This window comes from Myiozetetes cayanensis, unplaced genomic scaffold (assembly GCF_022539395.1).
Source record: "Myiozetetes cayanensis isolate MyiCay16 unplaced genomic scaffold, myiCay2020 scf3, whole genome shotgun sequence".
Lineage (NCBI taxonomy): Eukaryota > Metazoa > Chordata > Aves > Passeriformes > Tyrannidae > Myiozetetes > Myiozetetes cayanensis.
The window spans coordinates 71,071,994-71,099,402 of NW_026087521.1; the positions used below are offsets into that span (position 1 = coordinate 71,071,994).

Genomic DNA, 27,409 nt, shown 5'->3' on the forward strand with positions numbered 1-27,409 from the left:
ACTGTCTAAGTCCTAATTTTTCAGTTTTAAATAAAAGCCACAGCAATCTGATGAAAAGTGAACTATATCACAGATGCAACTGGAGGAACTATTAAATAATGGTGGGTTTTGTAGCACGTTAGATCACATTAATCTTAGATTGTTTTATGAAGAGATGAAAGGGGAAAATGCATGGGAAATCATGGCAGACAAAGGCACACTGATTTCTGAGGCATCAGGTAATGAAGAATTGTACAGTCCAAGGTAAAGAGACCCTTCACCTGAAGGCACAAACCACACTGGCAACATCACACTTCACTTCATCTCTAACCTGAGTGCTTCAGAAGCAAAAACCTACTCCTCGTCCCCTTCTCTGACTTCTGGTAGAAAAATACGTGCACACACCACCAGTTACAGCTTAGCAAGTCTCGAACATTAAGCTCTTCTAAAAATATGAAAACGAATCTACCTAAAAAAAAAAAAAAAAGCAAAAAAGTAATGATCTGTTTATGAAGGCCAAGAAACAACAGATTAAAAACAATTAATAACAATATTAGAACAATAATAATGGATTAATACAAACCCTCTTCCCAATGCGTAAGAGGGAAGTGAAGTTTTAAAATGCATCATTTCTCATTTACCAGAAAGGCATTTTCATTTCTCCACTAACTGACCTCAAGCACAGAGGTCTGCAATATTCAGTAGATCTGCACAAACATCATTTATAAGATTCCCATTCAAACAAGAGCTTTATGGCCAAGAGGGACCAGTGACCTCTTTCTTCCACCAGTCATAACACTAAAAAAACAAAAAACAAACCCAACCCCAAACCACAGAACCTCCACAGCAAGCTGTCATGACAGTAACCTGCTGGCTCTTAGAAATCCAAACACTTGCCCTGAAAACATCAGTAGCATCTGGTTTATCACAGTCCTGGGATGACTTCTGACAGATTTTTGCCTTGCCCTGTGCAGCAGTTTCTAGCCAGTAACAGCCTCGTACTCCTTCAAGTCCAATTTTACTCCTTACCAGAGAGCTAAACAAGTCTACCATAGTTTCCTCAGAGTAATGACCACAGTTCAGTCGTGTAAACCTCGGTCCATTTGCCATCTCTGGGAGCAGAGAGGATGCTGCAGTCCACAAACACTCACTATTACATTTCTGAGTTTCTGTCTCCAGCACTGTTGGCCCGGCATCCTCCACAGCACCGAATTCGCAAACCCAAACAGTGAACTTCCCAACTTCACCTCTACTTTCACATAGGAGCTTATTCACACTCATGCTGGCATTGCCTCTGCCTCACTAAGGAACTGCTGACACCTCTTCTGAACTCAACACAGCTTATCTGAACCAATTCCACTTGCACAGATGCTGTTTATTAGGGAGGATATATAATTAAAATTTGATTTTTGTTTCTTCACGGCTCAAGTGTTCCTGTTGTTTATCTCTACCTAAAGTAACAATTAGCCAGTAGGAAAATTACTATCACGTCACAAAACAGAAGATTATTACTTCAGGTAGGTGATTGGACAGCAGGGAACCAGGAACACATTAAAAACAAAAACACTGCTCAGATACAAGTGTCCTTGGCAACAGAGACAAGAGACAAGAAAATAAATGACAGTCATATGATTTATAAACTGAATGCTTCTTCAAAGTGTCCTATTAAGCATCAAATATACAAAAATTTGCAAAAGCACACCTCACTATTTTGAGATTTGAATAAATTAAAGGAACAACATTATCTGACATCACATGCAGCAGCTATTTCTGTGCTGTCATTTGAACTAGGCTGAACATTAAAGACAAACATGGTACACTAAGAACGGGCATGATTGTTACTTATCAAAATAAACTAATCAGGGAAGCGTTTCTCCCTGTACTCTAGACTCAACTTTTGAAAATTGGGGTTTAACTGCTACTGCAGAAGTATGAAATCTTACACGTACTATTTAAATAAGTGTATTTGTATCTCTGCAAACAGGATACAATATGGCAAACAGATGCACAGAGTGGAAAAAAAAGGCTATGGAGGAGATGAAAATCTTTGTTTTTCAGAGTACCGAGCAATTGGAGACAGAGCAGTTACTTCAGCCTACACCACCTAACCTGAGTTACTCTAATCTTTACCAAAACACTCTAGCATGGATGAATTTTCTAAATCAAAGTGTCGTTGATAAACTGTTAGCAATTAACCTCTTCCCCATCTAGTAAGAAAAAAATCGAGTAAACAGCAAAATGAAGTATGCAAACACCACAGACGATTCCTTCCCAGAAATACTGAACCCAGAGAAATAGCTACAGTAGTTAGCCTTATAGCATTAAAAAAAAAAAAATTAAAAAAAAAATCCTGTTTTCTTTCCAGATTGTGCCCTGCAGGACAAGAAATTTTGTCGGAGTCGGGAAGTAGAACCAAAATCCTCAGCTGCTTTAAAGTGACATCCCCCCCGTAAGGCCGACTTAAAGCTGTACGAGCATCCGTGGCGGTTCGCCCGTGGAACACAAACTTCTCTGGAGTCCCAGCGCAGAGCCAGCCCAGCTGAGGGAAGCGCTGCACTCATTCCTCCTCTCGTGAAGTGTCGGGGAAGCACCGATTCCCGGGCATTTTCCAGCCTCCCCACGCTGAACACGCGAGGCTCCCGGCGCGATCGACACTCGGGGTGGGGGGAAAGGAGAGCAGCCTGGTAATGGGGACAGTGGGACCGGCCTGACACAGGCGTGGCCGAGCTATGCCCCACGGACCGCTGGGGGGTGAGGAGGGATGGGGGACGTGAGCTAGTTCGGGGAGCTCTTTTTTAGAAAAGAAAAAATAAAAAGAAGAAGAAAAAAACAAACTTGAAAACAACAATGGGGCGGCTCGGGAGGCGGCCGCTGGCCGCGGGCAGGGCGGTCAGCCCCCGGCTCGGCCGGGCGAGCGGCTCCCGAAGCGGGGAAGGAGGAGGCGGCCGGCGCTGAGGGAGGGAGGGAGCGCTCTCCTCTCCGCTCCTCTCCGCTCCTCTCCCCGCCCGGGCCCCGCGCCCCGCCGGCAGCCAGGCCTGGCCGCTCCCCTCCCGCACGCCCAAACATGGCCCCTCGCCGCCAGCCCGGCAACTTTCCCCCTGCCCCTCCCCGCTCACCTCTCATCAGCGAACAAAAACTGCAGGCGAGTAGGCTGCGCAGCACGGGCCCCATCTTCCCTCGCTCCCTCCTCGCTCTCACCGGCGGGGAGGCGGCGGCGAGGAGCAGCACCTCCGCTGCCACTTCATGCTTCCAGGCGGGCGGGGAGGCGGCGGGAAAAGATGGGGGCGGGGAAGGGCGGCCGCGGAGGTTCCCCCCTCGCCCGTGCCTAGCAGGCCCCCGGGCCCGGCGCGGCGCCGCGGGAGCGGGCGCTGCCCTCCATGCCGGCCGCGGCCGCCGCTCAGCGCCGACGCCGCGCTCCCTCCCCCTCCCTCCTTCCCTCCCTCTCTCCCTCCCTCCGGCGCAGGGATACAGCCCTCGCTCTCCGCCTCCTTCCCCGCCTCCTCCCGGCCGGGCGCAGCGCCCGCCCCCCGCCAGCGCTCCCCGCGGACGGGCGAGCCTCTCCGGCACGGCGGGGACAGCGGCCCGGCGGAGCTCCGTTCGGGCGGGAGGGCGATCGGCGGCGCCGCCCTGCCCCTCCGCGGGGAGAGGGAGGCGGGCGGGGCGAGGCGGCGGCGGCCGCGGTCGCATTCCAGCGGGACTACTTTTCGTGTCCCCTCGCGCCCCCTCCGCCGGCTGCTACGTGAGGCCGGCACTACTTGTCGCGCGCGGCGCCGGGCCGGGCGCACAAAGAGCCCCGCTGAGGGGCGGGGGAGCCCTGAGGGCGCGGGCACACGGCGGGACCCCCGTGGGCATGGCTGGACAGCGGCGATCCCAACCTTTCCCAGAGCAGGGCGTGTGCAGGAGTCCCCTCCCCTGTCAGCAAGGGATTGCTGCTCGGCTGAGGTAATGGTGCGTGATTTGTTTCCCGGCACTCTCTGTGGGTGCTTTGGGTTATCTGTCTCTTCCCCCCTTGTTAAACTAAATGTGGTAAGATGGGTTTGTGCTGAGTCGCTAATATACTGTGTTTAAACATAACTTAGCCTTTTTCCCCTCTTGCATTCACGTAAACATACCCTTCTCCCGAAGAAGCTAAGAAGTTAAGATTTTGTAATACACTCTCAGTTTCAAAAAAAAAAAACCCACAAACTTCCCTCCTCATCTTCTTCTTTTGTTCCTAATAAATAATACAAAACGCAGCTTGCTTTCCTCTAGATCAGAAAATCTATTTCATTATTTCAACAAGGAACGTTAAGTTTAAATGCCTACCTCGCGTTCTCCCTCACAGAGTGTGACAGCTGCTGAGCAGAATGATGGTATGAAGCAGAAGAACTTGCAGCAACTTCTGATACACTTACGTTCCAAAGGTGGTATTATTTTCTGGATTACTAGAAACATTTAAGTTTTAATTTCGTGTCTGTCCAACACATATTTTCATAGCTTTTCTTGCTATTACAGTAGGAGGTGACATCTGGGCCAGCTTAAAGGCCTGGGCATAGCTGACTGATTCTGAGGACAGGCTCCTGGTGACATGTGATGTCAGACTCTCAACTTTTACTGTGCAGAAACAAAACCAAACAAAACTTCATCATTTTTATTAAAAAAAAGTGTATTTCAGATGCAACTCAACAGCAAGACCTGCCCAGAGCCAGGTCTACATTCCAAAATGTTGTCCTTGCCTGCTGGATGGAAGTGCCTCCTCTGTTACTATGCTGTCAGCTGGGAGGATTAGGGAACTCAAGCAAGATCCTCATGGATAGTAGAGGGGAAGGGCTTTCCATGCAAAAACATAGCCTAGACAACCTAGTAGATAACCTGTGTCCAGCCCTTGTTGGTTTTGCAGGAGTGGGCAGAAGGAGCAGACTTTTTAATTTATTTTCACTGTTTAATTGGAATCAGCGAAGAAAAGACGGTGGTGATTTTTTGTTTTGTTTTTTTCTTCTACAGTTCCCTTATACTTCTTCCATACTCACAATTTTGCACAATCTGCCATTAACCTCTGGAGAAGTGTTGCAGACCTGTAAGGAATTCTTTGTATCTTCCATCTCACAGTGCACAGCTGAGGAAAACCTCCAGCCTGAATTGTGCATCACAAAACACATTTCTCTACATGCCATTCCCCCTCATATCTTATCTGTTTCTGCTGGAAACGCTCTGGTGTCTTGACTATGTCTCTTGGGAGCCTGATCCCCTGCCTGGTTGTCTTAAAGACAATCTTCCCTGCTGTCCAGTTTTATTTTTAGCTTTTGAGCACTGTATGCTGTCACCCCTCACACTGGGGCATTTTACCATTTTTCAATTATTTGAACTCTCTCCTGCTTGGATTTCCTCTAAGCCAGTTAATGATTATTAGCTTGTCTTAGTTTGCAGGACACGAATGTCCGCTAAGGAGGGAGGGCCAGAAAAGAAGAGCCAACCTCCTCCCTTGCACTTGACGGGAGTTTTCTCCAGAGGCTGAGAGTTTCTGTCCTCTTCCCAGTGCCCACATCCCAGGACAGGCATTCCAGTTGCTTGGCTTCACTGCCATCCAGTTCCACACTGTGGGCCACGACATCCGAGCACTGGAGCAGCCAGGTCACCAGGGGCTCCCCTGAGTGGCAGCTGAAATCCTATCCCGGGGACGGGGACTGGGGGATTATCTCTGGCCCTGCCTGTTCCTCCTGTTCTGAGGGCCCTGCTTCCTCTTCATCCCTCACCAAGCAAACTGATTTTGTCTTGGATTTCTTCTTCTGTGTAGGGGCAGCCGCTGCTGGCACAGTTGTTGGGCTGCAGTTTGAGTGGCCACGGTGCCTGTGGCAGACACAGGGGCTGCTTTCTCCCTCCTCCTGAGGGTGCTGTTCAGTGCCAAGCAGTGTCTGATAAACAGTAGGCAGGGCCCAGCACACGGCATAACTCTGTGCCTCTCTGGAGCTGCCACAGCATTTTTCTTTCACGTATTTTGTCACTTTAACAGGGTCCTGTAGCTGTTCAGGGGTGGACTTGCAAACCACTGGAGGAGACCTGTCACACTGAGGAGACCTGGCAGACCTAGCAAAGGAAACAAGCTCATCCAGGACTGCTTGAGGATGTGCTGCTTCAGCGGTCGTGGTTCTCAGCATGAACCGTGCAGGATTGCGATTTTTAATTTGGCGCTGCCCACCAGACCACAGGGCAAGTCCCAAAACTTTCCCCGTGAATATTTAGCCGTAGCTGCATTTCAAAGCCACGTTATAAAAACGTCATTTGAGAAAAGTTACTGTTCTACAATTTGTAAAGTGTTTTTAATGCTGTGTTGATACAGCAAGAACATCCCTTTAAAAGAGCTCACATTTCAGGCTGACATACACCAAAACACTATTTTGTTTTAGCTTGCTCAGCTTTTCAAAACCAAGTCAGCATCTGGGCTCTATTAACCATAACGTGCGTGCCTTTTGAGCAACAACAATTTAAGAATATTTCCTTTTCAAACCCCTTCAGCATTTTGCAATATGCATAATATTTAACAATTCTGCTTTGCACTGCAGCCTTTGAAGTTTAAAAATTAGTTGCTGGGTAAAGCGTTGCACATTTCCTTGCGCTCTTTTAGTCACAGAGATTAGTGACTAGAATTTATGCCTAGGGTCAAGAAAGGTAAGTCACTGTGTCACAGTAATTGGCAATCTCTTCTACAACAACTTTCAATTTATATAATGCACACAGGGTAAGACACCATCTGTATGTAGGAAGGAGCTCATTTGCCACTCACAGTAGCCACTTCTGGGCTGAACTACTGTACCATAAAGTGCAGTTTATGGCAAGCAAAGAGGCTCATCCCTCTTCAGTTCAAACTTTGTAAGGAAGAATCATAGTTGTATTTCTTGTTTATATCTCATATTTATAGTCATGCTCATGTTTATGTCTTTATTTTTATGTTAATATAAAAATTAGTCCTCAGGTCATCAAAGACGCTAAGCACCTCAGGAATATGGCTGTGGATCATAAACCATGATACCTCTTCATGGGTGTTGTTTTTATGAGTCAAATTCTCAAAATACACTAGAAAAGCAAGCTGAGTTGCTCAGATCAGAAAAGATTGCCCTCTAATGGTTAATCTTTAGGTTCAATATGTGTTTGTGATGTTTTATGAAGTTTTCCTCTTTTAAGAGATTTGTAAGGCAAGGCCACACAAATGCAAGATGTTGGAACAGTTTATTATTTCAAGGAACACCCAAATCTTTTTTACCCCCTTAATTGATTTCTAGGTAGTTATTAAAAATAAAGATGGAGGCATATTCTTGGTAATTCTTAATTTTCATTAAACTACCATTACCCAGGGTTTATCAGGGGAAAAAGCAATGACCTGACAATTCAGAACTTTTACTCATATTCTTTTTGACAAATTTTACGTTTCACTATGGAAAATGTGTTTTAAGGTCTGAAAAAGTAGCATGAAGGACATAGTATCCAGTTTATTTCAGCATTATAAAAGTTACTGTGAATGCCCTAGAGCACAATACCACTCTTTCGTGAGTAAACTTCAAGGACAAAATTCTTACCTTTTAAAAAAAATCTTTAAATCATCATTTTTCTATCCCCTCCCCAGTCAAGCCCACAAAGACCATATTTGGTCACGTGGATCTTTGAATAAAAGACTGAATAAAAGACAGGGAATTGTGTCTGAATAGCCCTGACTCATAAAGCTCCTTCCAGTGCCTTTTTCAGTCTCAGAGCTTTGTACTTAATGCATCTTCTACTAATTTTTTTCCTTATTACAATTGTGAAAAATCTAACACCTTTACAGCAATCTGAAAAGAGCTTACACAGAACAAAGTCCCCATTTATTCTTGGCACGTTAAGAAATCTGTCCTTTGAATAATACATTTAAAATGCTATTTTCCCAAAATGAGGTGGGTTTTTTTTTTAAGATAAGCAAAGCTCTCAGTGTTGAAAGAAACTATGATTTAGAGTCCTGTCTTCATGTGTGGTGTAAGAACCCTGGCACTTTCAAAAGCAGGAAACAGTTAGGATATGTGTGGCCTATGATATACTGGGACAGTAAATCATGAATTCAGTATATCAAAAGGTGTTCCAGTCACAGTGTTAAAAAAACAGCAATGGGAGCCACAGGCCAAAACCACTTAAAGGCAGGAGACAAAAATGTTTGCAGAGCATTGTATACAGCAGTTGTTTAGTTGTTGCTCCCACTTTGGGTACTACCCCTCAATTAGAGTCACAGAACCACAGAATGATTTGGGTCAGAAGGGCCCTTTAAAGGTCATTTAGCCCAGCAACCCTGCCATGGGCTGGGACACCTTCCACTAGCCCAGGATGCTCCAAGCCCCCTCCAACCTGGCCTTGAACACTTCCAGGGATGAGGTATCCAGACCTTCTCAGGGCAATCTGTGTCAGTGTCTCACCACCCTCATCAGAAAAAAAAATATCTTCCTTACAGCCAATCTAAATCTCAACTCTTTCGGTTTGAAACCACTCCTCTTTGCCCTGTCACTACAGGCTCTGCTAAAAAGCCTCTGTCCACCTTTTTTCTTGGCCCTCATGAACAGGGAAAAGACCCCAGTAAGGTCATGCTGGAACTTTCTCTTCTCCAGGCTAAGCAACCTGAGCTCTCTCCATCCATCCTCATAAGAAAGATGCCTCCACAAAGGAGACAAAGAGCAGCGATTTTATGGTAGGATCAAAGCACTATTGTCAGACTCAAATCCACTAAGGTGGTTTTGCAAAAAGGAAAAAACATCCATGTTTGAAACTGCCTTCCCATGTAATTCTTTTTTGGGTGGTTTTTTGTTTCTTCGTTGTTTGTTTGTTGTTTCTTGTTAGTTGGTTGGTAATTTACTTGAAACAATCCTGAGTATAAGCATTTCTTACTCCTACCAGAACTAAACTGAAGAACTATTTTCTCTCTTTTTCTCTGTTTACTGGAAATGCCAATACATGACTAATAATGCAATCTGATTTAATGTTATTAACATAGAGAAGATAATATGCTTAGTTTTGTTGTCTTCTACACTGTATGATACAGTAAGATGTTTTAAAACCATGTGTATATAATCTTCCACCCAGAACCTTCCAGTAAACAAAAAGCTTTCCTATAAAACATTTTTTGGAATGAAATATCCGTTGTTTGGAAAGTTAAAAAATGAACTAATTAAAACTTTTTTAATTGTCATCCTCAGAACACGTCAATTCTATTTAATAAACTGTTGTTGCCCTCTAGTGTTCAAACACAGCTCGTAAAGGCTCCTCTAGAAAGATCCAAACTGGTCACCTAACAATTCCCCATTTGTAACATGCCCACTGCTCTGAACAACCCCAAGATATACCTGCTTGTCTTCTCTTGAACATTTTGCTACTGTACTGTAACCTTATCAATTAATACCAACATCTTTCCCTCCAACAAATGACAGCAGAAATGCACAGAAGTGAGGATTCGTTTTCAGCACCTCTCCCGCAATAAGCTGCTGTGAGCTCACCTGCAACGGAGAAAGCTTCTCATGAAGTTTTAGTTCTCGTGAGAGTGAATTATGGTCAACCTAAGATCTGTATTTTTACAGCTACACCCAGTACTTATCAGTCTGTGAACTTATCTCCTAGAAAAGTTGTTCCCTCTTATCACGTTCCTTGGCCACAAACCTCTGAAAATGTCTATTAAAAAAACACAACTGAGGTTAAACAAAGTGCAGCCACAAGCTGATGAATTTGAGATACTTTTCATTTGTAATTTTGTTCACCTTTAAGAGGTTATCCAGAATGCTTTTCATTTACAGAACAGCTGGGTTTGTAGCTGTAAAGCAATGTGCAGCCCCCCCTTATAGTAAGAATTCAACTTCTTGACATTTCTTTGATCTCTGAACAATGGAATTTTCAGGGAATTTTCTTAGAGCTTTCAGAAAACTTGCCTTGAGGCCATTTTTGGATCACGCCCGCTTCCCACCACACTAAGCTTGACAGATGTACCAATCTCTTGGCTGTGAGTCACATTTCATGTTTTGCAACAGAATTGTTTCCTTGCATTCAGGAGGCACCCTTCCTTCTCTGCCGGGACCTTTGGTGTAGATTATGCTGCCTGACGTGGATACTTTGAATGCAAAGCTCTATTACTAAGTATTCCTGTAAAGCTACAGATAGAGTAAATGGGATTGCCAGGCAATCATGTAACACTGTGGTATGTGGTGCAAACAGCACTGAAAACACCCTCGTGCTGCACAGGCACTCAATTTATTAGGTGTACTTCTATTTCACTGATCTTGTCACGGTACAAATTAAGCTCATGGAATGCTTTTTCTCCTTAAATATAAGACCTTCTTAGATTAACTTGGATTTGAGTGTTTATTTTCAGGATTTAGTATAAATCAAAAATGATAGACATTATAGTTCAGCATAGAAAGAGCATTTCTTTTCCCCACCAAACCCATGTCATGCCTTCTGCTTTCCCATTAGGGGAGAAAAAAGGAATCCATCCTCTTCTGAGACTTCAGCATCTACTGTTCCATTTCAGAGTTGCCCTCTCAAAAATGAGATGCTCCTTAAAATGTCATTCCCCGCTCGCCCATCAGACGTCAGCGTACATTCCATTGATCAGGTAATCCAGCCTGGTATAATGCCTCTTCTGAAGAGACTCGTGGATTTTCTTCCCTGTCAGTGCAATAACTAGCAACAAGAATATCACCCCAAAAAGCAAAGCTGCCACAAGGCTGCTTTTCTCCCCCAGCTGAACAACACCTTTCCCTCCCAGAACACCCTCTGACAGGTGGCCTTCTGAGTCAGACGGGTCATCACCCCGGAGGTCGTTTTGGGGAGACGTGGGGGAACCACCAGTAGAGAGAATGGAATCTGAAGAAGAGGGGAGGGTCCCATGGCTGGTGTGATTGCGAGAGAGAGCTGTTGGCTCGGGAGACGTGGCTGGAGTCCTTAGCCCTGCTGGAGCAGCAGCAGGTCTGGAATTTGCGGTCACTCGCTCGGCTGTAGAAGTTGTGGGACTGGAGAGAGGAACGTGAGCAGCAGCGATGCTGGTGACAGGGGCACCAGGTTTAGCTCCAGAGGCTGTGGCAGGAGGAGAGGTAGCTGTGGTGGGGGTGATGGTAGGTTTGGCAACACGAGGATGCAGAGGGGTTGTATGAAATTCCGGTTTGGTGGTACTTATAGGCAGAGGAGTAAGAGCAGTACTGCTGGTTTCAGGAGCACCAGACCGAGTGGTGGGGAATGAAGCAGTGGGATTTCCAGTCTGAACAGCAGAAAACATGTTGGGTGGCAGGTTAATTACTTTCTGCCTTGGGATGGAATCTAAGCTCTCAGACTGTTCTGCCCTTTGAGATTCAGGAAAATCTGTATGAAATTCAATGTTGTCTAAATGCTTGCCTATGTGCTTCACGAGTTCAGATGCCTGATGAAACACAGATTGTTGCGAAGTGGCAGTATGATTCTGAGGGCTGTTCTGACTGTGAGAAAAAAAGGTTCCTGCATCCGAAGACAAAGAATACTCATTTGAAGAAAAGTTCTCAGTTTTGATGGATTTATCCTCTGGGGCATGAGTATCTGGAAACAGAAATACCAGTATTTAATTATTAAATCTCTTTTTGACTAACATAGCCTTCCTTAATTTGTATTTTTTAGAAAGAGAGATATAAGGGAGCTCTGGGAGGTAATGACTAATGAAACTGAGGCATCATGAACTTCTTTTCTTTAAAATATACACAGTGACATTTAAATTCTTCAAGTTTAGAAAGCTCCCTTATATCTCTTTAGAAAGTTTGCTTCTGCACTTCAGGTTCCCTTACTGAAAACAGAAAATAATGATTACCATTGCCAATTATTGATCAGCATAGCATGAGCCCTTTAAAAAGGGCACGGTACTTCCACTGCTTTCAGTGATCTTCATCGTTACATCCAGGAAATCTTCCTTCTAGAATATATCAATATGGCAGCAGCTTCTTTTTAAGCAAGGGCAAATGATGAGGAGCTCTCAATCTAACGTGAAGGAATTTTATAAGGGTCATGATGTTATTCCAAGCAGGAAGCTGGGCCCACAGAGAAACTCACCACATACCTGCCCATCCATTTTCCACAAAGCAAAGGGGCAACATTCTCAATTTATAGGGCTTGGCTTAGAACATTTTACTAAAAACACAAAAAAACTATTTTCTGGCCACTACTGAAATTTCACAGGTGGAAAAGTCCTCTAGTGTGGGGTCTATTATTAAATTATTATTATTAAATAATCTCTGTTATTTACCTCTAGTTATCTTGTAGCTCACAAGTCCTTTTGCAGGTTTCATGGGACAAGCGTCTGTGGTAGGGCAGTGAAACAGGTAGCAGTTTGGATGTGCTCTTGTTCTTCCAGCGTAAAAAATCATCAAATTACACCTCTTGTCTCCTGCAAAACATCATAAATGTGTGTTTCAGCAATAAGAACTTTTATAGCAGTGTGATAATGAGCTCTATTTCGTTAATTTTTCTTCATGTGAGTAAGAGGAAAATTACTAACTCATAACATCCCTACAGGAAAAACAGCCAAGGACTACAAAAGAATGGCCCGTGGCCAAAATACAAAAGGTCACACCTTCCTCTTCCTGTACAAATAAAGTTAGGGAAATGATGAGTCTAATCCCTCATCTTCCCCTTACCTGTACCACAACGGCACCACTTTATATAACAACTTCTCGCTTACAAATCCTGATAAATCTGAAAACCTCCTTGATAAACTCATGGGGAAGAAAATTATTTATACGTTTTTCCCTATTACATCCCAGGAATTGCTAGTCGTCTCGCTGCTTGGGAGGGTCACCTCTACCCCTGTCGTTTCTACTTCCTGCCTTGCCTCCTTGCTGCTCCAAGAGCTTGATGCAAACCAGCCACCACAGAGATGGGTAAGCATTCTCATTTTGGGCTAAAATTAAATACAAAAAAACGTCAGCGCAAAACATCAGTCACTCTGTAGCGCGCCTACTAAATACAGCCTAGGCATCTTAGGCTTTGGGGCGGCAGGCAGCGGCGGGGAGGGCGGCCGAGGTTACCTGCGAGGCTGTGCCCCGAGCAGCAGGCGCGCACACAGGCACCCGCGCTGGGGACGCGGAGCGGCTCCGCGCCCCGGACACCCCGGGGCAGGGACAGGTCTATATCGATGATGGAATTCTCCATTCTCTCCGCCGAACACTCCTGGCTCAGGGACGGCCCGGCCATCACGCAGGTGATCAGCAGCAGGCGAACCAAGCCCCGGCCGCCACCCGGGGACATGGTGACCCGGGAGGGCGGGTTTCTTGGCCAGCCGCGCCAAGCGCTGGCAGCCGGGGAAGCCGCGCCGAGGTGCCTCCTCTACTCCCCGGGCGGGGAGGCGTTTCTGGGGGCACCTTCGGGCTGTCCCCCTGCCGCCCGGCGACGGGAAGGCAGCGGATCGTGAGGCCGGCTCGGGGAGACCGCGGGTGCCCCGGCACGTCCGGGAGGAGGGACCGCGGGAGGCGGGCCCGGGCCGCCCGCCGGCCCTCCTCCTCCTCCCTTCCTTCCTCCTGCCCTTCGCCTGCCTTCCTTTTTGCCTGCCTACCTACCTACCTGTCTACCAGCTGCCTTGCTGCCTGCCTACCTGTCTACCAACCTGCCTGTCCACCTGCCTATCTGCCTACCTACCTGCCTACTTGCCTGCCTGCCTTCCCTTCTTTGCCCTCGTCCTCCCTTCCTCCTCCCTGCCTTGCCTCCTCCCTGCCCTTCTCCTGCCCATTTGCCCTTCTGCCTGCCGGCAGGGCTGTGGGGATGTTCCCGCTCCTCCAGCTGCTTGCCGACACCAAGGGCCCTTCCTGAGTATCGGACAGAAAGGCAAAACCACACGGTGAAATTCTTGGTTGGTCAGGCTATTGTGGTTTTGCCCACAGTCAGATCTGCTTTTGGAGGCTGTAGCGAAAGTGATTAATATGCATATCCTGGGCTAAACGGACATGGATCTATTTCCATGGCTGTGTAAGAGACTCCTTGCTACCTGAGTAATCCTGTCCAAATCACAGCCAAGCACAGGGTGTTTGAGCAATGGGAGTTGTACACAATAGCCTGTCTCCTAGGACCACTGACTGGTGGCTTAGCTATTCTTCCCTCAGCTGTCTCTGTGAAATTGCTTGCTTAAGTAATTAATGGTTTTGCTTGGAATTTTTTTATTTCCTCTTTTTTAATTTTTTTCTTATTATTTTTGGGGTAGCGTTTAGGAGTAAAAGTAGCCCAGGGACAAAGGAGTGCAAAGAATGAAAGGATCATAGGACACATTCCTTCTTTTTCAGGAAAGAGACCTTTTATTTAGTTTCCTGTAATTAAAAGAGACATTTTAGAGATGGTACATTACCTGAAGAGATACCAAAGGGCGGGTTATTTTATATATTGTAATGGTTAGATGCCAGGGGATGGATGTTCTTGATGCTCAGTCAGTCCCCTTTGTTAATACAGCTGTTAATTTGGCTTTTTTTTGGCCATGATTGTTCTAAGAGATTGAGCCCACCATCGCATTTTGCATCAAATGGCTATTTTGGGGCAATTCTTAATGTTTGGTTGTGATTCTCACATTCTTGGTGGGGAGTTTTTATCTGAAATTTTCAGCTGCACTTGTTTAAGAAAATGTTTCTTTCTAGCCAGGCATCTCTCTTTTGGTAAACTGGTAACATTCACTGTTTAAAGAAGAAGTTATAAGAGAATGTGAACACTTAAGGTGTCACCAATTAACTGCGTCACACAGTGAATGACAATGGGAATGAATACTAAAAGCAAGCCCAGGTATTACTCCTACTATGTGTTAGACCAAGTTGCAGCTGCCACCTGCCTTTGCTTACAGAGTGGTGATGGAAGAAGCCCAAGCAGAAAGAAGTCAAAAAATGAGGCTAAAGGTCTGGCTGGGTTGGTGGAGGGTGATGAAACTCGTTCTTTACCGGGACTGTTGGGATAGTGTTAATGGTGTGAGGGTACTGTAATGATAGTGAATGTGAAAATATGCACAGAGACTACCGTGGGGGGACAGGCACAGATGATTATGGGAATATGAGAAGGGCTGATGTGATCTCTAATATGAGCAGGGCAGAGGAGATACTGGGGATAACATGACTGCCCTCGTCCAGCCACCATGGCCGATTTCTGCTCTTCCTGCCTCTTCTTGGCAGGGCAGGTGCTCAGCCTCCCTGAGAGACCAGAAGCAAATTGCTCAGGCTGATGAGGTGCAGGGGAGCCGAGGCCCATCAAAAGCTATGCAGAAACCTTGTCTGCTGGCGAGGGGAGTGCCAGCCTTGCCCAGCAGCTGCTGTGCTCCCTTCACAACTAAGATGGGAAGGAAGGGAAGCTGAGAGAGGGAGAATAGTGGGACCTACTCCAACCCCCCTGCCAAGGCAGAGACATTTAAGGAACTTGTCCAGGTGGGTTTGAATGTCTCCAATTGGACACTCCATGCCTTCCCTGGGCAGCCTGTTCCAGTGCTCTGCCACCCTCGTGTAAAGAAGTTCTTCTTCATGTTGAGATGAAACTTCTTGTGTTTTACTTTATGGCCATTAGTCCTTTGTCCTGTTGCCGGGCACCACCAAAGACGCTGGCACCATTCTCTGGGCACCTGCCTTTGAGATATTTATATGCTGTAATGAGATCCCCTATCAGTCTTCTCTTCTCTAGACTAAACAGGCCCAGCTCCCGCAGCCTCTCCTCATAACAGAGACGCTCCAGACCCCTCATCATCTCTGTGGCCTCCGCTGGAGCCTCTTACACTGAGGAGCCCGGAAGGGCACGCAGTACTGCAGATGTGATCTCACTAAGCAGCGGAGCGGGGTCACCTCCCTCCACCTCCGGCGCAGGCAGATTAGCGATGCTTTGCAGCGCCCCGCGGCCCCGAGCGGAGCCCCGCCCGCGGGCGGAGCCGCCGCCGTCACCCGGCCCGACGGAACCCCGTGGGCGGCGGCGAACGAGCAGGCACCGCCATGGGAGCCGAGCAGAGCGCGGAGGCCGAGAGCCGGCCGGGGGAGCCCAGCGCCGCAGGTCGGGGACGGCAGGGAGGGGGCAAGAGGCAATAGAGACAGGAGATAATAGAGACAGGGCGCTGTGAACGGGGCTGCCCCCGGGGAAAGGGGCTGCCCCCCCGGGGAAAAGGGCTGCGCCCCGGGGAAAAGGGGCTGCCCCCCCGGGAAAAGGGGCTGCCCCCGGGAAAAGGGGCTGCGCCCCGGGGAAAAGGGGCTGCCCCCGGGGAAAGGGGCTGCCCGCGGGCGGTGGCGAGGGGCACCGGCTGTGCAGCAGGGAACAGCTGTTCCCTTGCGAGGCAGCGGCGGGTCCGGCCCGGCCCTTCCTGTGACGGCGAGGGGGCACCGCCCGGGCCGGGGGAGAGCTGGGAGCACGGTGGGCACAGAGGAGGAGGAGGAGTCAGGAGGGTGTCAGTGCTGCAGGTGTTTCAGAATCAGCTGTTAACCCGATTTGGAAAGAGAGAAAGGAGCTTAGGGTCTTCCAGTGATCTCTGTAATGTGTTTGTACTATAAAAGGCATACCTGCACAGTGTTAAATAGAGCAACATTCACGTAGGGTTGGATTCTGATGGAATCTGCTTATTGATTGTTCCCTCTCCCTCCCATATTCTTCCAGCGTCTCCTTTACCAGCCAAGCAACGCGCAAAAATGGATGACATCGTGGTGGTAGCCCCGGGAACACAATCCTCACGGAATGTCAGCAATGATCCAGATGTCATAAAACTGCAGGAAATTCCAACTTTCCAGCCCCTTTTGAAAGGTAGGTGATTGCTCTTCCTCTGCTTTTAAAGCTATCTTTTTTTTGTACCTAATGGAATGTGTGCTTTGTGTATCCTGAGGTTCCTACTGAAGTTCATATTTCTGTCCCTATTTTTCACTATCCCGCTTGTTTTAAACCTTACTTTCTTTTGTTCTGTCACGACCTTCTAAAGAGTGGATGAAGTGGTTTAGAGGTGCGCTAGTAATGTCCGCAGTGGAACCATCTACTGTGAAGACAGAACAGTTCTGAGCATGCCAGCTTGCCCTGTACCACTGGCTGATGAGATATGCTGTGTTACATTCTGATATATAATGGATCACAGTTTCCAGTTTTGCTCTAGTCTGTTTACGTGTGTTACTCTCTCAGAGTCATAACTACCTGTGCATGCATTCAGTTGCTTGAAATCAAGATATCTTGTGGGAGTTTCCAACACAGAGCAGATTTCCTCTTGTTTTTTTGGATTGGGGTAGATGGACTGAGACTTTTCTTTGTTTCTTTTCCTCACGCTGTTTTTTTCGTACATCCCCTGCACTCATTCTGTGTTCTTACTCTGTGCAGTGGACACTGGGGGAGCTCATGTTTTTTTGAAAATGCAAGGCCTGCTGTGTGGGCATACATGGCCATCAGCACTTGCTCATGCCTTGCAGGACGGAGCTGGGATGTTTAGCCCTCCCTGCTGCTGGAAGAAATGATGTGTGGTGTTGTACAGCTGAGGGTTTAGGTCACTGATTCATGCATGGCTGCAGGGAAGTTACTGGAGCCATTTTGCCCTAAAGGCATCACTAAGGCAGCCCTAAAGGCTGAGGTGGAAAAGCTGGAAGGCACTGCCTTAGATGACCAGTCCAGGTCCTTCAACTCCTAAACATGCATTTGTTAAGTTGTCTTGGTGACTGTGTTGCTTTTTCTGGTCTTACTTTGGACCTGAAGCTGTGGATGTGTGACAGAAATCATCTTCCTTTCCGTTTCTGTCACTTGGCCTGCTGTTTCCCTCGAGTCTCCTGAGACGTGGTGATACCTGGTGACTGCTCAGGAGTTTTGCATGCTGAATCACTTTTGAGAATAGCTTTTTCAGCCTCAAGTAGTTGTTATTACTTGGACAACCAGACTGTGATATTTGTGTTCAGTACAAAAAGCAGTGTGTGCCTGTTGAGTTGACTCTTGAGAGACTCTTGAGATCTGCCACAGGCCCAGCTGAGAAGCTGTTCTGTTTTGGACTGGTCTCTTTATCTGTATTCTTCACATGAAAGATTATTTTTCTGGAAAGGCTGAAGAAGTTTCAAGATTTTAGGAGCTAATTCTAAAAACTTGTGCCTTGTGATCTGCTAGCTTGGGGAGCTGAAGAGGTGAACTTAGATTCCTTGTGGGCTTCATGATTCTATTTAGTTTCTCTTTGTCTAAGCAAAGCCAAGCAGTTTTATTTTGCTTTTAAATCTCAAAAGAGGCCTAATAATTAAATAAAATGGACTGGAAGAGCACATGGTCACGTAAACATGCATGTTCCTGGGAGGCTTGTTCCTCTTGTTCCTCCTAGCCATGCTGAGTTGAGCTTCTGATCAGTGAAGCTGGAAATCTTTAGCACTGTGCACTCTTCACTGGGAACAATATGCCAGTGTCATATCCATTACATCTTCCTTACTAGGTTTTCCTCAACTTCTACAGGAAAAAATTGTATCCTTAGAGTTACAGCCATGAGCCCTTGTGAGAAACCCCTCTCTGGCTTTCTTGTAGGCTCCCTTCAGGTGCTGGAAGGCACCTGCTAGGTAGGGTTGCTCAGAGCAACTTGACCATGATGAGACCCCTCATGATGAGGCATCCACAGCTTCTTTGGGCTGCCTGTTCCAGTGTCCTGCTACCCTCATCATAACAAAATTTTCTTCCTTATGTCCATTCTAAACCTGCCCTCTTTCAGCCTAAAACCATTTTCCCTTGTCCTTTCGTTACAGGCCCTGGTAAAAAGGCTCTCTGTCTTTCTTAACAAGCATTATTTGTTCTATGGAAGCTTTCTTGGGAAAGAAACTTTTTCCTACTTACGTCTAGAATTCTGCATTGACAGGTATTCAGCATGAAGAAGCAAAAGAAGTTATTTGAAGTTAAGTCAGCAGCCCTGTTTTGTGTTCTGAGTTATCTGTGGAGGAAATCTCAGTACTAAGAGAATAATTTTATTGCTAGACATTTTAATTGTTGAAGCTGTTGCTACTGCCTGCCTGGCCTGCTGCACAAGACTGTGATGATAAATCTCTTTTTGTTTTGCTTTGTTTTGTCCGATGGTCTTTGGATTGTTGTGTACAAGCAGCTCATTAGCATCCTCTTGCCCAAAATAACCTGAGTCTTCTCCTACGAATAATACCACTGTTTTTCTAAGAAAAACATTTCTAAGAAAAACATGGGAAGAGGTTGCTCAGTAAGGTTGTGGCATTTCTGTTCTTGATGTTTTTAAGGGCACATTAAGCAAAGATCTGTCAATCATTAATGTAAGTGAGTACATTATGGCTAACACAGTGAGATCTTTACTTACTGTGCTGCCTGGTATGCGTATTTACGTTGCTTTGTTATTTATCAAGAAAGGTATTTCACAAAGAACAAAATGAGAAGTCTAGGGTACAGTTTACCTGGGAATAGTGTAACAAGGAAGCCCAAGTTATGTGGCAGGAAGAGTTTTGAAAGATAGCTCCAGCACAAGGAGTGCCATTTTGGTCTGAGTATATTTAAAAGGGAAAATTTGACAGTGTTTTTTTCATTATAGCTGGTGGACATCTTCAGCAGAAAAGCAGAGGGAGATGATGAGAAATCTGTGAGAGAGGACAGCGGTGAAACTTGTGATGCTGTGTGGATCTTGAGTTGTCCTCCAGTGACAGGAAACATAAGCTTGTGTTAGGCAGCTTGAGAGGACTGTTTTTACCTTTTAACTTTTTGTGTCGTTTTTCAGGCAGGAAAAGTACTTTTCTAAAAAATGTATTTTTCTTTCTGGCACAGCGTGTAGAGGAAGGATGGATGTTTGTAGTTTTTCACATTTAAAACAAGATTTTGTCAGGTCTCACTCCACAGGATTTTCTGCTCTTGTTTCTTAGTTAGTGTGTTCTACTGGAGTGTAGCTGATGAATCTTTCTAAACAAGGACAAGCATGTGATGAGGAAGCACATAGAGAACTTTTTTCCCAAGTTTTTGAGTTCTCAGAGGAATTCAAAATCGGGATAGATTTTTTTTTTTTCTTTTCTGTCTCTCCTTCACATTTGTGTACTTCTGTTCAGCATTACTGTCTTGCTCATAAGTTAAGACTTGATGGAATCTTTGACTGAGTGAAATTTCTCTTCCCCCCTTCCATTTAGTGTGTCTGTGGGCATCTTTTTCTGGTGCATATCTCCATCTGTTGAACCTGATGTTTTATATCAACGAAAATTGCGTGTAAAGAAACTTTCCTGTTAGAAACGTGTGTAGAAGGTACACATATATCCTGCATGTATAGTAGGGAAAAACTTCAGGTGTGTTTCCATGTGTATATGTGTGAATATACTATAAATACATGGTATGTGTAGTGTGTGTGTATGGGGTATACTATGTATAATGTATATACCATTAGATGTGTAGGATATATCATATATTTTCTGTATATACAAGCTGTACATGTGTAGCTTGTTTCTTGGGGTGCTGCTTGACCCCCCTGTTAATATTCTTTCTCTTGACTGGTGGCTGGTTTTGGAATGCTTGTGTTTTGCTGCTAGGTCAGTAGCAGTGTTGCAGGGCATTACTTATGAAAAATGAATGTTTCTGGTTGATCTTAGGCTTTATAGGAATTGATAATTTATCCATTAGTAGGAAGTAGAATTCTTAAATTCTTAAATTCTGAATATTGCACTGCAGTGATGTGAACACCTTTTGTGTGTGAGCTCATTCTCTTGGATGCTTGTGGAGTTTTTTGTTTGAGGTTTTCCTGTGTGCAGGTGTCATTGGTTGAGTTACCTGGGTGCTTTTACCTGTGTTACACATGTCTACGTCTCCCACGTTTCAAAATGTTTACTGTTATTGCAGGATATAATTTCAGAGAAGACACAGGATACGCCCAGGGTGGCCCTTGGTGTGTTCAGTAGATGCAAAATGTCATGCAGTGCAGTATTAAGTGACCCACTTTGAGTATATTTCTTCATGTGGCAAAGAGCTGAAAGACAAAAGCAAGTGCACTTGCTGTTTGTAAGAGGGTGTTTTCCACGAGGTTAAGAGCAAGCATTAAAATTGTTAGGCTGCTGTTTGAATTCACTTGTGTCTTTTGTTTTTGTTTTTTTTTTATGTGCTGATGCATGCAGAAATTATACTCCTGAAATGGTGGATGGGTGTGTTCTGATGCTGCAGTCCTCTTGGTGCTAGTTAGGATGTCTCTTGGAAGTCACTCACGTAACTCAGACAGAAATATTGCAGTGCCAAGTGCAGCTCCCCGTTGCAATAAAAGACCCAGGAAGCTCAGGCATTAAAACCAGATTCTTTCCACCGTGTCAGAGCAGCGTGGCAGTTTTTGTGCCCAGCAGGAAGGTGTAACAGCAGGTGGGATAGTGGGGACAGGGGCACAGGCTGTAACAGAGTAACTCTGCTGTGTAAGACAAACCCGGGCATTGCTGCACCAGCAGTCCTTCAGCTCGGCGTTGCAGTGTCCTCTCTCTGGTTTTTTATTCGCTGTTCTGTACCCGTATGGTTAATGATGTGATGACTGGGACTTGGAAAGCCTGCAGTCTTAGGGAAGTGCCACGGGGTGTCACTGGAATACAGCAGAAGTGCTCGATGTGTGGCTGCAAACCTCGCTGAGACAGCAGGCTGGAAACTGCTTTCTCTTCCAGCTCCTTTCACCAACATTTGTGTTCTGTTTGCACCCGTACCGAGTGACCGAGGTCTTGGTGGCCTTGCTGGAAAGCTGGGTTTGGTACCAGGTGGACCTGTGGGCTGAGCCCACACAGCGCTTAAGTGAGAGGCTGAAACTGCTGCATCGGTGAGGAGGAGGTGGGGCAGCGATCTTCAGCTGAAAGCCCTTCAGATGCTCGGCTGGCCGTGAAGGAACATGGGCAAAAGGTTGATCAGGGTTTTATCAATTCTCATTCTTTCTTACAGGAGTTTTGGAGTATTTCTTTCAGCTAAACAAAGCCTGAAGCTAAAGGGAAAGATTGATTTTTTTCCTTTTAATCCTAAAGATTTCATCTGAGTCAACAGAACTCTTACCTGTAATATGAAGTAGAAGAGGTACTGGAAATGGACCAACGTCTTAACTTATGCATGCTGCTTTACCTCCTCTGAGATTAAATCTTATTTTTTCTGTGATGTGAAAGTAGCAAAATGCAGGTGATTGAAATGGAAGTACACGTTTGCATTTATTCATTTGCAGAAACAGGACAACTTAGAGTAGAATACTTAGTCTTGTACTAAGTTCTTGTTGTCTCCCGTTCAGGGACACTGTCACCAGTTTTAGGATGGACTGAAATTTGCAGTTAGTTTGAGTGGTGTTCCAGCCAAAATGCTGGTAATGAAATACAGTGATAAAATTTTCTTTCAAGCTTAAAATTTCTTGTATTTCTTCCACAGGAAATGTAATAAATGACCTTAAAATAGTGTCTTATCTCATGTTGATACTAAACTTCAACTCTTGTTTATATTTTTTTTTTCCTTGCAAAAGGAAGGAACATTCTTTCAATCTGTAAGGATCAAACAGCCAAAAGACTCCTATGTTCATGTGTGTTCTTTCTCCTTTCTATTTTTTTGTTCACAGTGACATTTTAAGTCTTGCCTACCTGAAGAGCCTTATCCTTTACATAATACTTGACCCCAGGATGTGTAGTGGTGGAAAAGCAGCTGCTCCCTGTAGTTCCAGTCTTTTTTCAGTGACTATCTGTCCCTTCTCACTGAATGTTGAAAACGTAGTCACAAAGTTGAATTTTCACTGTCTCCTGTTTCAAATGCAAATAAACACACCTTGCAAAGTTGATTTCTGATGTCTTTGAAAGGAAGCTATTTCTGCAAAGTGACTACAATCTCGCTGTTATCTGAGCAGATACCCAGTCTGTGGCTGAATCAATTCCTGTGTGGAGAGGATGCCTGGAATGTAGTTCAGAAGCGTTTTAAATTTGTGATTTCTTAATAGAGGGATCAGAATTGTGCATTAACTTTACTTTTTGTTCACATCTATCAAACTAGCCCTCATGGAGGATATGGAAAAGTAAAATAATGAAACACACTACTTTCTCTTTTTCTTTTTTTCCTCCTTTTTCTTCTAAAATGGACATTTGATTCTTATCAAAATGACACTTGTTGCTGTGCAGTTGCATAGCCCTACATTAAAGTGAGGCCAGCACTGAAGAACTGCACATTCAAAGGGTATTTGCTCTGAAAGCTTGCAGAAGGCAAAATTTCTCTAGCCATTTCTCTTGGCTTTGGCTCTGCCTGTGGGATGAGTACCATGGGGATGGTTGTTCACTTCTTATGTGCAGGTTGTACTGGTTTTTCTCTGCTTCAGCAAACTGCAGTAAGAAATTTGTACCCAACAAAAGGTCTGTAGTGGAATAAAATTAGACCTTTTTGGCCATGACTGCAATTGTTCTGGATGTCAAAGATTCTTGTTAGTTCTTTTTTGTTTTTAAAAACAAATAGTCTGTTCATTCTTTGCCGTTTTCTTCTATTCCTCCCCCTCTTAAGTGCTTGCACAATTTGCCATTAAAATCAATAATTCCTCATTGATAATTGCTCTCAGGCTATGACATGAGGACTTTCTGAAAATATAAATTCGTAGTGCTGGTAGCAGACTATGTGATTTCACTCTGGAAACTGGCCAGTACAGTTGGACTCCCTGATGTACAGGATGGAAGGGAGGAGATGACACAACACTGGTGTGTTCTATGTGCCTGACACATTTGGTCTGTATTTTCTATTTTGTTTTCTAGGGACTGATGTGTTAAGAGAGCACATCTTTCAGTCAGGTGTGCTGTGATGAAACCAGAGCATCTCCTTCCTCGTTCTTCTGATTCAGCTGTCCTGTTTTCTGCCTTTGCATGTGATTAAGTGCTTCTTGCAAATTTTGCTGCAGGGATTAGTGTGCCACAGTGTTTTTTTTCCTTCTTGCCTTCCTGGCAGTTCAGTGTGTGGGTTTTGGAGGCCTGGGGCAGCCCTGCACTGAGGCAGCGCTCTGCTCTGGAGCAGATGTGCTCAGGAGCTTTATCAGGAACATTCTTGGCTTTCCCGTGGGTGGAGTGGGCTCAGTGTTCAAGTGAGAAGGACTGCAGCAGGCGGCTCCAGCACTTAGGAATTGCAATTAGGTGCTGGAACAGTCAAACCACAGGATGCTGACGGGGCCAAGAATTTAATAAGGTTCAAAAAGGAGCTGGATGTTTGCTTAGGGGTTAGGAGTAGAGGGAGTTGTCAGAATGAATGATTACCAAACGTTTTGGAGGGAGTCTCAAGCCTTATGTTTTTGAGTCTGTGCTGGTTTCCAGGTGTCAGACTAGGATACCCAGCTTCTGCTCGTTCTCAGGCTCTCAGTATTCCAGGGGAGATGCAGGACGAGTCAGTCCTCCAGTAATGATCCACTTTGGCACCCTGTGTTCAGAAAACTATGTCTGAGGCTTTTGGGGAACTGGAAAAATTAAATTTATGAGTCTGGCTTGCAATGTGGTTGCAACCTCTTGGTTTCATACATTTTAGGGGAGGACTGTTTGTGGTCAGGGAACACGCATACACCCTCAGCAGCAGTGCTGTTCCTGTGAACACCCACACTGCCTTGGTAAGGAGGAAATTTAGATGTTAAGGGCTGACTTTCAGGCAATGCAAGGGAGTGCCAGGGAGTCTCCAACCAAACCAGTGAGGCAGAATCATTCTCAGCTAATAAAGCTATTAAGTGTATCCCTGAGCTCAGGCCGTGCGCTCCATCCAGACCTAAGCCTGTATCCTTTGCAAGAGGCTATACTGGGCTTTGTAGCTGTTCCTGCTTGTTCAGTGTTGACTGGTACCTCTTCACAAAGCTTTTTATTTATTTTTAAACATTTTAGGTTTTTTCAGTTTCAGTTCCCTGCAGTAGCTTTCCACCCATCTGTAAAAGCAACGGTGACAGTGTAAAGGAGAGGTCAGTATGATGTGACCAGTTGTATATGGGGATATAGGACAGCAGGTTGGACTTAAATTGGCTTACCCTCTATGCTGAAATACGGTGTTTCTTCCTGCAATCCTAAATTTCAAAGCAGAAACAAGTGGGGATTTTATCCCCTTGTTTTTGAGCTTAGGCTTCCATAAACTGTCTTCATCTGCAAAGACGTTATTTATTTATTTATTTTTGCTTCCAGTTTTGAGGTAAAAGAGATGAAAGAAAGATAAAAAGATAAAAACCATAAAGGTAAAAGAAAATCCTATGGGTTAATTCCAATGCCTTTGGATAAAAATGAAAATTAGAGAATTTTCACTCTTTTCTTATGTTTGCTTGAAAGACCTGTTGCAAACAAGGGCAGTGATGTTGTCAAGGGCAGTGATGTTGTCAAGGACCGCTCATTAATGTTTTCTTTAGCAGGATAATAATATCATAACATAATTTCTTGATAGTTCAATGGTAGGATTTTACACTGATGCTTCTAACAGTTTAAAAAATTTTCCTGAGGAAGTAACAGTCGGATGGGAAGAAACCTCCAGGATTTCAGGGTATGCAGCACCCTGGATGAATGAGTGAAGCCCTGCAGGATACGGTCTGATGATTGTGGAGGGATTGCCCTTCTCTTGGAGGAGAGGAGGGTGAAAATGCTTCTCTTAGAAGGACAAACCCCATGTAATTGTTGAAGCCAGTGGGTGCAGGTAGCAGAAGTTGCCTGAGGTGGGGGAGTTAGCAGCCAGTTTCTGTGTGACTTGGGGAAGGTGTTCCTGTGTGCCACAATTTCAGACGATAGTCATTGATGGCTTTGAAGAACTTACTTGGGCATCACAGAAATGGTAAATTGAAACACCTGTGCTTGACTTAGTTCTCTCTAAGGAAAGACTGGATGTGGATTGAAGTGTTCTGGTTGAATGACAGCTCTCTTTATCAGCTTCAAGCACGGAAGACTCGTATACTAATCACAAAAATTGCCACTTGTGGGTTGAGTGGGTTGACCAAGACCCTGCTTGATTGTGTATTTTGAGTATCTCCAAGGATGGAGACTCTGCATCCTCTTTTGGGTAACCTGGTCCACTGTTTGATCACCTTCAAAACACAATGAAAACAACACATAGTTTATGTGTTTCATTTTGTGGCTGAAATCAATGTACTGGATTCAAACCCTTCTTGTCCCCATAGGAGAACGACTTCCCTTTGATTATTGTTGATTTATATAAACTTTTCTCTCTTGAGGATGGGAAATGATCCAATACTTAATTATTAGGCATTGGGAACCTCAGGGTTGTACATGGTATGTGCTTTCAGTTGATACTAAATGGTTTTGTTGAAAGCAAAGCTTCTGATGTCTTGTTATTAGGGTTCCTTTGAAGCTAATCAAACCCCTGAGACATCACTGCTGTATGTTTTTTCTCTTTCTGTTGTGAAAAAAAAATGTTTCTTTTGTTCACAGGCATATGAATTCCTGTACTGCAACTGTCACCTCCCTTGTTGCATAAGGGGTGTATCTTACTGGGAGGACAGCTCTGGCAAATTCTGCAGCCAGTCTGTCTCTTGAAACATGGTTTTGGTCTGCCAAATGCTGCTATAGTTAGATGATTAATTATAGCCCAGGTCATTTGGGAATTTTTGTTCCTCTGAGTAGTTCTGTGACCAAACATCCTATTCCTGGATACTGGGAATATTCACATGCTTCAAATACCGTAAATAAGGATACCTGAGGAAGAAACTCAGCCCTGAAATGAGCACAGGTGTGTCTGTCACCCAGGTGTCCTGTGGAGCTGCATCCCTACATTGTTGCACTTCTAGGACAGTGAAACAACCCCTGACGAGGTAGCATCAAATGGATGTGGTTGTGTCCAGTCCAAAACATTCTCCCCTTTTCTACCCAAGCCACTTAATTTTCTTTTCTTAATTTTCTTTTTGAAGGTGCTTGTTCCTCATTCTGTCACATACAAGCTAAAAGAATGTTGTTTTTATAAGCTGTTTAGAACAGCTGCAACCTTTTTGTGAACACCAGTGGGTGCAGGTAGCAGAAGTTGCCTGAGGGGGGGAGTTAGCAGCCAGTTTCTGTGTGACTTGGGGAAGGTGTTCCTGTGTGCCACAATTTCGGACGATAGTCATTGATGGCTTTCAAGAACTTACTTGGGCATCACAGAAATGGTAAGCTGAAACACCTGTGCTTGACTTAGTTCTCTCTAAGGAAAGACTTGATGTGGATTGAAGTGTTCTGGTTGAATGACAGCTCTCTTTATCAGCTTCAAGCACGGAAGACTCGTATACTAATCACAAAAATTGCCACTTAAAAATGTTGCTTTTTAAAATTTGCATGAACCAAGTGGGATAAAAGGGGCACAGTGCAAACACCGAGTTACAGCTGGGTGCAAGTCAGAAGTCCTGCTCTGGTAGTGATTCTTTGTAGCTCTTTCTCAAAAGGACACATTACCCTACTGCAAAGGGGTAATGATGTGCTGAGGAGTTTTATAATGTTCTTTAGGAGCAGTAGAGATTACATAAGCGCTGCTTACAAGTCACTGGTGCCCTTAAAACCCCTAACTTTTGTTAGGGTTTGAGCTGAAGGTGTCAGGTGCCTCCAGAGAC

At 45.1% G+C, this 27,409-nt stretch overlaps 3 protein-coding genes across 7 annotated transcripts in view; 1 reads left to right on the top strand and 2 right to left on the bottom strand.

The window, feature by feature from the left end:
- The window catches only part of LRP6 (LDL receptor related protein 6), a 79,384-nt gene extending 76,148 nt beyond the window's left edge, over positions 1-3,236 (bottom strand). For both annotated transcript variants that reach the window (XM_050323912.1, XM_050323911.1), the window contains exon 1: positions 3,096-3,236. In XM_050323912.1, the coding sequence (XP_050179869.1) occupies positions 3,096-3,150 (55 nt within the window). In that variant the 5' untranslated portion in view covers positions 3,151-3,236. The remainder of the gene's footprint in view (positions 1-3,095) is intronic.
- A 491-nt stretch (positions 3,237-3,727) lies between these two features.
- The window catches only part of BORCS5 (BLOC-1 related complex subunit 5), a 49,882-nt gene continuing 26,200 nt past the window's right edge, over positions 3,728-27,409 (top strand). The window contains exons 1-4 of one of the 4 annotated variants that reach the window (XM_050323473.1): positions 3,728-3,921; positions 4,304-4,382; positions 12,738-12,854; positions 16,567-16,710. In XM_050323473.1, coding sequence (XP_050179430.1) covers positions 12,851-12,854; positions 16,567-16,710 — 148 coding nt within the window. In that variant the 5' untranslated portion in view covers positions 3,728-3,921; positions 4,304-4,382; positions 12,738-12,850. Of the gene's footprint in view, positions 3,922-4,303; positions 4,383-10,422; positions 10,571-12,737; positions 12,855-15,871; positions 15,973-16,566; positions 16,711-27,409 lie in introns of those variants that run through there. The other 3 variants (XM_050323474.1, XM_050323472.1, XM_050323470.1) reach the window with 3 other exon arrangements.
- Positions 8,784-13,382, bottom strand: MANSC1 (MANSC domain containing 1). Its single transcript, XM_050323469.1, has 3 exons — positions 13,002-13,382; positions 12,221-12,361; positions 8,784-11,523 (listed from the first exon to the last, which is right to left on the bottom strand). Exons 1-3 carry the CDS (start codon positions 13,219-13,221, stop codon positions 10,541-10,543), a joined length of 1,344 nt encoding a protein of 447 aa, XP_050179426.1. The 5' UTR covers positions 13,222-13,382; the 3' UTR covers positions 8,784-10,540.

Excerpts from the sequence above, each read along its gene's own strand:
- MANSC1 (XM_050323469.1), bottom strand. The coding sequence starts at position 13,221 with ATGTCCCCGGGTGGCGGCCGGGGCTTGGTTCGCCTGCTGCTGATCACC. Across the intron at positions 12,362-13,001 it reads CTCGGGGCACAGCCTCGCAG|GAGACAAGAGGTGTAATTTG; the intron begins GTAACCTCGGCC and ends GATGTTTTGCAG. Across the intron at positions 11,524-12,220 it reads GAGCTACAAGATAACTAGAG|ATACTCATGCCCCAGAGGAT; the intron begins GTAAATAACAGA and ends TTCTGTTTCCAG.